This window comes from Phodopus roborovskii, unplaced genomic scaffold (genome assembly GCF_943737965.1).
Source record: "Phodopus roborovskii unplaced genomic scaffold, PHOROB, whole genome shotgun sequence".
NCBI lineage: Eukaryota > Metazoa > Chordata > Mammalia > Rodentia > Cricetidae > Phodopus > Phodopus roborovskii.
The window spans coordinates 1,424,381-1,434,247 of record NW_026126651.1 but is presented as its reverse complement, the minus strand read 5'-3'; the positions used below and the strand labels follow the sequence as shown (position 1 = coordinate 1,434,247).

The window sequence follows — 9,867 nt, the reverse complement described above, 5'->3', positions numbered from 1 at the left end:
TGGGAATATTGTGTAAATGGTCTTTGTATTAGTTAAAGCTACAGAGACTTACTCAGACAGTTGTTTACATGGTTTGTTGGAAGTAGAGGGAGTTGGTGTTTGGCTGTGTGCACTGTGTGTGTAGGTCCCTGGCAGGCATGGGACAGTTCTGTCCAGGGCTCGCATGTCTGTAATCCAGGTGAAGTCCTTGGTGAGGTGTCTCATCTGTGTCCTTTGGAGATCTTAAAGTTCTCTGTTAGGAGGGGTCTCTGTCTATTGTGGGAAGTTTCTATTAAGCATTTCAAATGTCATATTCAGCAGCTCTCTGAGAAGTTCGAGGACCAAGTATATCTGTGTAATTGTGTTTGTATTGTTTTTGTATTTTGTTTTTTTTCCTTCTTGTTGAGGCCCACCACCCAGCTCCCAAATAAATACATGGAGGCTTATTCTTACTTATGAATGCCTGGCCTTAGCTTGGCTTGTTTCTAGCCGGGTTTTCTTACTTAAATTGTCATGTTTCTTTTAAATACTTTTTGCCTCTGTGCTTTTTACCTTTATTTATTCTATGTATCTTTCTTTCCTTCTTACTCTATGGCTGGCTGTGTGGCTGTGTGGCTGGATCCTGGAGTCCTCCTCTCCTTCTTCTTGCTCAAGTCTAGATTTCTCCTCCTATTTACTCTCTCTGCCTGGAAGCCCTGTCTATCCTCTCTCCTGTCTCGCTATTGACCATTCAGCTCTTTATTAGATCATCAGGTGTTTTAGACAGGCAGAGAGACACAGCTTTACAGAATTAAACAAATGCAATATAAGAATGCAACATATTTTTTAAAATTTATTTATTTATTTTCATTTTATGTGTATTAATGTTTTGCCTGCATGTATGTCTGTGTGAAGGTGTGAGATCCCTTGGAACTAGAGTTACAGATAGTAACGAGCTGCCATGTGGATGCTGGGAATCTAACCTGGGTTCTCTGGAAGAACAGCCAATGCTCTTAACCTCTGAGACATCTAACTCCCTAAGCCATCTCTTCAGCCCTGAATGCAACATTTTTTGCATCATTAAAAAAAATTCCACTGCATAAATGAATATGACACATCTTAAACTAATGTTCCACAACATATCTGGGCTAGTTAGGATGCTAAATAAAGTTTGCATGACTCGGTTTACCTAAATAACTGAAGTTTTAAAAAGTGAGCGACGGCAAAGAGGCTAGACAAGTACTGTGAACCTGAGTAAACCTTAGGAATTTACCATAATATAAAGCCTGTTTGCAGTCCAAGGAGAGAGGAACAGCATAGCTGTAAGGGTGTAGAGAAGCTGCAGAACTTCCAGAAGAAAGCCGAGGGACAAGAGGGACATCAAAGAGGCCCAGAGGGACCATAGGAGCTGCAGGGCTTATCAGGCAGCTCCTGAGGACAGTGAGGGACGTCGCACAGTAGCCCAGACATGGGCCTAAGAAAGCTGCAGTTCCTGGAAGAGATGACAGAAATATATAGACGGAGGAGGATATAAGGGCAAACACATCACCTTTATGCTGAGGACTTGGTCTTGGTGTGTCCTGGGCCACCCTGGCTTCAGGGTTCACCACAGTATTGTAGCCTTCAATAGAAATTACCCAAATGTTGGCCGGTTGGTAAGTAAGTAGATGACATACAATAGAATATTGTACAACCACAGACAGATATAGAAATACTGATATATAGGTGAACCTTGAAAATAGTATAAGATCGAATAATGCCAGGCACAGAGAATGGTAAGTTCTAGGATCCTAGTTTTAGGAATTTTCCCTCCAAATCCCTTGGAGACAGAAAGTTGATTGATGGGACAAGTTGATTATTGCCTAGGGACAAGTGTGGGATGGGAGAACTGAGTATAACTGCTTAGGGACACTGGATTGATTTATGAGGTGACAAAAATGTTCCAAAATTCATTGTAGGGAAGGTCGCAAAACTTTGTGAAAACTCTTTAAAAAGTTGCATTTTTGGTAAAATTCAAAATGGGTCAACTGTCCAGTAAGTTAAATCTCAATAAAGTCATTGCCAAATAAATAAATGTGTATTCGATGTGTTCTGGGTCAGAACCTGGTCTATAAGGAGCCTCAGATATCAAAACCAGGTTGCCTGGGACACACATAGCATGCAGGATGCAGTAGCCCTGATGCCATGGCCCTCAAAAGTGCCCTGACAGAGGCCGTGTGCTTGTCTTGGCTGGTGCTCTTTTTTGTACCTCTGCTCAGTTGCCTCTTGTTATTTTTCTTTCCCGGTGGATATGAAATCCCAGGAGCAGGGATGGACAGATGTCTCAGTGGGTAAGGACACTAGCTGGCTGTCCTCACAGAGGACTCAAGATTTGATGGACGGTACCCATAGGGTGGCTCACCGTCTTTGACTATGGTTCCATGGAATCTGATGCCTTCTTCTGGCCTCCATGGGTACAAGGCACACAGGCAGTACATGGAACTATATACAGGCAAAACACTCCTCATATAAAATAATTAAATAATCTTTAAAAAGTACATGTAGGCAAACACACTCATACATGCACACTTAAAAGAATCCAGAACTAGTAAGTCCTGCAGACAAGCATGATGCTTAGAACCAAAAATCCCCCCCAAGGCCAGGTGCGGAGATGAATACCTGTAACCCCAGCACTCAGAAGGCTGAGGCAGGAGAGAATTGGAGAGCTGCCTGGGCTACATCGCAAGACCCTCTTACAAAACAGCATGAGCTGGTAGAACCAGATCTTAGATAATGACAGCCTGGCCTGGCCAGACCCAACACCCTATTCAGGCCTTCTGTGTGTGAGCATGGAGCTACCAGCAGCATAGGGAAGTCTTGTCTAGCTACTAGACCTACTAGCTTCCAGTACAGGCACACTGAAGTAATTAATCCTCAGTGCTCATGGTGGGGAGGACAGAACAAGTTGCAGAAGACCATGGGACACACACAGGGATAAACAGAGCTTGGGTCATTTGCTTTGGGGTGGTGCTATCCTCCTTCCCCTGTCCCAGAGGGCCCAGGGGACCAGGCCACCTTAGACAAGGGGTCTTGGAGGACATGAAGTCTGTATGTTTGGGTTTTGGGGGGCGACTCTGCTTCCAGGTCCAGCTTCTTGGTGAATTTAAACAACATGTTACAATTTACTAATACAATGTCTATTAAATACACACATACATATGTGTATATAAATGAAAAGAAAAGAAAAAAAAAAAAAAAAGACACAGCTGCACCCAGGTATGGCTGAGAAGGTTTATTGTAGATATGAGGGATAGAATAGCCAGAGACATCTGGAAGGGGCCACACTGAACCAGGCCAGCAGAATAAACTGGATTTAATTAATTGCTTGCTTGAATTAATTTGGTCATGGTTTGGGTCAGTGGTCTTTCTCTTCCCATCCTTGGGATTAATGTATACCAATCATACCCTGTAGGTATGGTATGGTACCCTGGGTAGGGCTGAGGGAAGCTGGGAGGACCTGGTGGCCAGGTTTGGCTTTGATGTGTTAAACAGACCCTTCAGCCCTTTGTCCTAGGGTTGAGACCTAACAGAAGCTTTATTTTTTGCAGGGCTGAGGCTGTAGCTCTCTGTGGCTGGTGTCTAACTAGCACACGCAACATCCTGCGTTTGGGTTCACCGCTATAAGTGAACTTACATTTAAAACTTGTTTATGCATTGTGTGTGTGCAAGCACGCGAGGCGATGTGCTTACAATTTTGGGAAGTCGGTTCTCTCCACCATCAGGAAGGTAATTGAACTCAGGTCCTCAGACTTAGTGGCATCTTGTCATTCCCAAATTTAATTTCCTTAGAACTAATAGGCAAGGCTGGAAGTGGAACTGCGATCGCAACACTGGGGAGGTGGAGGCAGGAAGACCTTAAGTTCAAGGCCACCCTTGGAATATGAGAACCTGTCTCAAAAATCAAAACAAAAAATGAAAACCAACCGCGCAGCGCTGCTATAAAAGTAGACAACTTTAAACAGCTCAAAACGGTCAAAAACATGATTTATTAATCATGTGTGCAAAGAAACGAGGACTTTGCTGAACAGCCTTCTGAGACCTGGAGGGGGAAACTACGGAAAGAAATGAACTTCCGGTAAGTATGCCACTTCCGGACAGGACCACCGATTCGGTGGCTCCCGGGCCGACCGGAAGTCTGTCACCTTCCCCGGCCCGCCTACTCCGGAAGTGACGCGGGAGGGGTTGCCGGAAGAAGTGGCGAAGTTACTTTTGCTTTGCGCTCAGCCAGCGCTGTTGCTTCGAGCTACTCCCGGGCTTCTGAAGTTCCTCCCGAAGCGCTGGGGAGGCGCAGCCGCGGGTGCGGGCGCCGAGGCAAGTGCGCGGGGCGGCGGGCGGGCGGGCGGGCGGGCGCGCGCGCGGCTGCTCGGGTCCCGCTCAGCGCGCCTCCTCCCCTCACTGCCGCAGCTCCCGCCTCCCGCGGCCGTTTCCAGGACAACGGAGTAGGACGTCCCGCGCCCCACCGCCTCGAGACCGCCGGTGCAGTCATGAGCCCCGCCTCCCCCTGGCGCTCGGAGAGGGGCGGGGTCTGGAGCGAGGTGGGCGTGTCCCTGCCGGGCGTGGCATGGTGTAGGGGAAGCCGGATTGGTGGGCGGGGGCGGGGGCGGGGCGGGTGTAGACGCATCCTGTGATTGAAGGCTGTTGAGCGGTGGACGTTGCTCGTCGGGGCGGGGCCTGGACCATTTTTGGGGGGGATGCTTGGACTCGGGCGTAGAGAGGGCATGGGTAGGGAAAGTGTGATTGGAGCGTAGGGGATGGGCCCTGCACGCTGACGAGTGGGGCATAGTGCTGGGAAATCTGATTGGGTGGCTGATGGCGGGGCATGGAATGGTGGAAGCCTAAGGGGAGGGCCTGGAGTTCAGTGGGTGGGGCTTGAAGGCAGGCACATGGCGGGTGTGACAGATAAAAGCCTGTGATTGGCTTCTGGGGAGTGGTATGGGCGGGACCTAGAGAGGGGCGGTAAAACTTTGGTTATATGGCCAGGAGTGGGAAGGGAGGGCTCAGTCTGGGCTTTGCCTTAGGGTGGGGCAAAGCCTTGAAGAAGCCTATGGTAGGAGGGTGGGTATGGGTTGTAGCCTGATGGGGGGGGCGGTTCAAAATTAGGGTCGCTTATGATAGGGACACAGTGGGTGCACACAAAGCAAGAATTAGTGTTAAAGCAGCGGGAACTGTCACGGGAGGTCGTGGGCTGGGCTGGAGCAGAAGTGGGCGGGGATTGTTAAAACCGGCCAGATGTTTGGAAGGGCCTAGAGCTGGGAGTGGGGGCTCAATATAAGAAGTAAACACTCTGAGGTATGGTGACAGTCCTGTAAGGCCAGCGCTTGAGAGGCCGAGGCGGGAGTGCTGAATGTCCCGTTCCAGGAATTGGGAGGTGGAGGCAGATGTTCAGCCACGTGGGTTAGCCTGGGCTGCATGAGAGCGTGTCACAAAACAGTCCTTGAGTGATGGACCCTGACCATGACCTGTAATTGGCTGGGTCCCTTGTGTTCAACAGGCTGCTTCGTGACCCATCATGTCTTCCCCCACAAGTCCTCTGGATACACCTGTGCCTGGTGAGTAACCTACTTCCTCTACGGGGCCCCGCCCGCAGTGCAGGAGAGGCTCACTGCCCCCTCTTCCTTCTCCTAGGGAATGATTCTCCTCAGCCTAGTACCTCCTCCGCTTCGCCAACCATCAAGGAGGAGGGGCAGGAGACTGATGCCCCTCCAGGCTCGGAAGGGCCCAGCTCTGCCTACATCGTAGGTGAGATAGGGAGACAGGTGGGCTTTTCCTTCCGCTTTCCTCCGACTCCTGACTCACTCCTGGGTGCCCAGCGACCTGCAGATCTTCCCCTTGGTGTGGCCTCTCACCCTCCATCCGGGACCTCCTGTGGCCTGTCCCCAAGCTGCTGTCTCTCTTTGTCACTCTCTCTCTCACGGCCTCTGCTCACCCCAAGTCATCTTAGAGCCAGAGGATGAGCCGGAGCGCAAGCGGAAGAAGGGTCCCGCCCCGAAGATGCTGGGCCATGAGCTGTGCCGCGTGTGTGGGGACAAGGCGTCGGGCTTCCACTACAATGTGCTCAGTTGCGAAGGCTGCAAAGGCTTCTTCCGGCGCAGCGTGGTCCATGGTGGGGCTGGGCGCTACGCCTGTCGAGGCAGTGGAACCTGTCAAATGGATGCTTTCATGCGGCGCAAGTGCCAGCTCTGCCGGCTGCGCAAGTGCAAGGAGGCCGGCATGCGAGAGCAGTGTGAGTGCCCGGGAGGGGCAGAAGGGCTCGGTCTGAGACACGGGTCATCTGGGAGGGGAGGAGTTAGTGGGGGTGGGGCCCACAGCTGAGACCGCTCTCCTGCAGGTGTGCTTTCTGAGGAACAGATTCGGAAGAAAAAGATTCAGAAGCAGCAGCAGCAGCAGCCGCCGCCCCCGAATGAGCCAGCATCCAGTAGCTCGGCCCGACCCGTAGCCTCCCCTGGCACTTCCGAAGCTGGCAGCCAGGGCTCCGGGGAAGGAGAAGGCGTCCAGCTGACCGCGGCGCAAGAGCTGATGATCCAGCAGCTGGTTGCTGCGCAGCTGCAGTGCAACAAACGCTCTTTCTCCGACCAGCCCAAAGTCACGGTATCGCCATGCCCAGCCCAGTGGGCAGAGCCCGCCGGCTCAGGGAGGGTTTCAGAGGGCAAGAGGCCCCATGTGACCTTGGTCTCCTGTGTCCCAGCCCTGGCCCTTGGGTGCAGACCCTCAGTCCCGAGATGCCCGTCAGCAGCGCTTCGCCCACTTCACGGAGCTGGCCATCATCTCAGTCCAGGAGATTGTAGATTTTGCCAAGCAGGTGCCAGGGTTCTTGCAGCTGGGCCGGGAGGACCAGATCGCCCTCCTGAAGGCATCGACCATCGAGGTAATGGCCAAGCTGTAGGACAGAGACCGGAGCTGGATGTAGTGCAAGCAGGTCCTTACCCTTGTAGGGTGTGGTCAGCGGAGTGTTCCAGCCCTAACAAGACGGCTGCAGCCTCCAGAGCGCCTGCCAGGGAGAAAAGGGAAATGGGCTAAGCTAGAAAATAGTGAGTATGAGATTAGATGGACTGCTAAAGAAGAAATGTTCCCCCAAGACGTTTCAGAGGAATAGATAGTGGGGAAATACTGTGTCAGACTAGCCTGTACCTGAGGTTTATGTGGGCAAGTGTCCTTGGATGGGACAGTGGGTGGCAGAGTCGGAGGAAGGAAAGCTAGGCATGTCTGTTCTGACAGAGGAATGACAGCCAGTTGATTTTGGGACAGCTGAAGAGCCCTGTCCTTGTCTCCTCCAGATCATGTTGCTGGAGACGGCCAGACGCTACAACCACGAGACAGAGTGCATCACGTTCCTGAAGGACTTCACTTACAGCAAGGACGACTTCCACCGTGCAGGTCTGCGGAGGGCACCGGCTCAGGGCCCTGGTCTCTGCCCCATTGGACCTCCAGCTTGGACACTGGCCAGACCATGTTTATCAAGGCCAGATGCTTGGGTGAAACTTTGCTGCCCCCTGGCACTCTGGCAAGAAATTAGGAAGAGGCACCCACACCTAAGGCTGACTCGTGGGACACTGTCCTGGGGAGCTCACGTGGCTGTCTCCCTGAGATGGGACAGCATGCCCCTCCCACACAGTGTGGACACAGGCTTGCTTAACCAGCTTTGGGTGTCCCATCCCGTCTCCCCAGGATGCCCCTCAGTGTCACACCTTAGGCATCCATTCCCAACTCTGTCTTCGTTCTTTACAAGAGAGTCCTAGGGTTCTTCCTGTGTGAGCTTAGCCGGCAGGGTTAGGGGAGGAAAGTGTCTGCTCTAAGGGTCCTAGGGCAAAGGCCCTGCCTGCAGCCAGGCTTGAAGAAACCTCATGGAGCCCCGGGCAGTCCAGCCTAGGGAGACGGCACTGGAAGGGCATCAGGGTCCCACCCCAGCTCTTCCACCGCCAGGCTCAGCCACTCCCAACATGCCAGTCTCTCAGCTCCCGTACTCCCTCAGCTAGCACAGGGCCTGACCTCCACCCTCCTCCAGACATGGCTGCCTTGCTCTGAGTTTGTGCCCACCAGCACAGCCAGCATCAGGGCTTAGCATTCACTGTCCCCTGCTGGAACCTGCCCAGATGGTTTTGTTTTTTTTCTTGGGTCTCCCCGTGTAGGCCAGGGCAGCCTAGAATTCGTTGTCCTTTGCAGAGAGTGGGGTGGGCTGGGGTGGGTGTAAACCGCGTTCCTCCAAGGCCCCGCACACAGTAGGTACACTTGGATAGTGGTTCATGAGTGAGTCATAGCATATCTGAGTCTCTACAGTGTGGCCTACCCTGACCCTTTCCCTCTGCTGTCTTGGTGACATGGCTACCATGTGACAGACATTCACAGGGTCCACGCTGGGAAGGGGGTCCACGCTGGGAAGGGGCAGGAGTAAGTGTCACTTACTGGCTGCTCTTCCTTACCAGTAGACTCAGGGTGTGAACTGGTCTGGGACCGCTCTTGCAGGCTTGCAGGTGGAGTTCATCAACCCCATCTTCGAGTTTTCTCGGGCCATGCGTCGGCTGGGCCTGGACGATGCAGAGTATGCCCTGCTCATTGCCATCAACATCTTCTCAGCCGACCGGCCCAACGTGCAGGAGCCCAGCCGCGTGGAGGCCCTGCAGCAGCCCTACGTGGAGGCTCTCCTCTCCTATACTCGCATCAAGCGGCCGCAGGTATGGGAGCTCCTAGTCCCCAGCCGGGGGCTCGGTGGTGGGGTCAGGTGGTACTCGCTGGGGCATGCCGAGCTGGGGCCTGACTTCTCGGATCCTAGTCTCAGTCAGCCATATTTAGCTGGTAGAAATGTCCCAGCCTCTGCGTTGGTTCGAGGCTGGGCTGACCACTCACGGTGCTGGCTTTGCAGACTCAGCTGGCCTTGCAGGGTGGCGCCCCTATCAGCAACTTCCTGCCTCCTCTCCTCTGCAGGACCAGCTCCGCTTCCCGCGCATGCTCATGAAGCTGGTGAGCCTGCGCACCCTCAGCTCAGTGCACTCGGAGCAGGTCTTTGCCTTGCGGCTCCAGGACAAGAAGCTGCCTCCTTTGCTGTCTGAGATCTGGGATGTGCATGAGTAGGGGCCGCCATGCATGCCCTAGCTTGGTGGCATCTTCTTGCAGATGGACGCTTCGCCTTTCCTCCTGGGGTGGGAGGCCATGGCCATGGCCCACTTCTGAGGGGCTCAGCCTCGAGCCCAGTGGCAGTTGGCACCAGGAGGCCTCTCCCCACCCCACCAAGTCTTCCAGGAGGGGTGAAGGTCACAGGGCCTAGCCTCTGACCTTCCCCAGCTGCCTTCCCACCCAGCTTACACCTCAGCCTCCCACGCCGTGCACCTTGAGTGGAGAGAGGTGAGGGCTGGTGCCTTCCCATGGTAGGGAGACCACAGGCCCCCTCCTCTGCCCCTTTTATTTAATAAAACAAAAACAAAAACAACCCCACCAGGAAATAAAGTCTGAGTGCAAGCCAGCCCCGTGCCCAGTGTGAGTGGAAGGTGACTCGCTGCCTTTGGGTGGGGAGGTGCACAGCTGCAGACAGGCACAGCACAGTGTGAGGCTCTGGAGGCCAGAGGGTCAGTAGGGGAGGGGACAGGACACTTCCCTGGCTGGGGGCGGGTTCCAAACAAGTCAGGAAGGGCTCCTAGGGCAACAGAAGCAAGTTCTAGGCGGCCCTGGGCATGCGGGAACCCTGGCAAACAGGAAGGGAGCCTCTAGTGGCGAAGGTAGGAGGAGGCGCTAGGCAGCAAGGCGGCACCGGCCGTGGCAATCTTCCCACGTTCCTGCAGGGGGCACCCTGGAGCCGCCAACCGCGTCCGGTTCCCGGGGCCGTGGCGTCACGAGAGGCGGGGCCATCTGCGGGAGGGCGTGGCTCGCCGGTCAGGGGCG

The 9,867-nt window shown here is 53.8% G+C and overlaps 1 protein-coding gene across 2 annotated transcripts; it reads left to right on the top strand.

Moving 5' to 3' along the window:
- Positions 1 to 4,401: 4,401 nt before the first annotated feature.
- On the top strand, positions 4,402 to 9,408 carry Nr1h2 (nuclear receptor subfamily 1 group H member 2). 2 transcript variants are annotated; one of them, XM_051174179.1, is made up of 9 exons: positions 4,402 to 4,532; positions 5,489 to 5,546; positions 5,623 to 5,736; positions 5,930 to 6,220; positions 6,326 to 6,585; positions 6,683 to 6,862; positions 7,272 to 7,371; positions 8,458 to 8,666; positions 8,917 to 9,408. In XM_051174179.1, the coding sequence occupies exons 2-9, from the start codon at positions 5,507 to 5,509 to the stop codon at positions 9,061 to 9,063; spliced, it is 1,341 nt and encodes a 446-aa protein (XP_051030136.1). In that variant the 5' UTR covers positions 4,402 to 4,532; positions 5,489 to 5,506; the 3' UTR covers positions 9,064 to 9,408. The 2 variants fall into 2 exon arrangements, with proteins under 2 accessions (XP_051030136.1, XP_051030137.1); XM_051174180.1 differs by having other exon boundaries at positions 5,939 to 6,220; positions 8,917 to 9,407.
- The last annotated feature ends 459 nt before the right edge of the window (positions 9,409 to 9,867 follow it).

Excerpts from the sequence above, each read along its gene's own strand:
- Nr1h2 (XM_051174179.1), top strand. The coding sequence starts at position 5,507 with ATGTCTTCCCCCACAAGTCCTCTGGATACACCTGTGCCTG. Across the intron at positions 6,586-6,682 it reads CCGACCAGCCCAAAGTCACG|CCCTGGCCCTTGGGTGCAGA; the intron begins GTATCGCCATGC and ends CCTGTGTCCCAG. Across the intron at positions 6,863-7,271 it reads TGAAGGCATCGACCATCGAG|ATCATGTTGCTGGAGACGGC; the intron begins GTAATGGCCAAG and ends TGTCTCCTCCAG.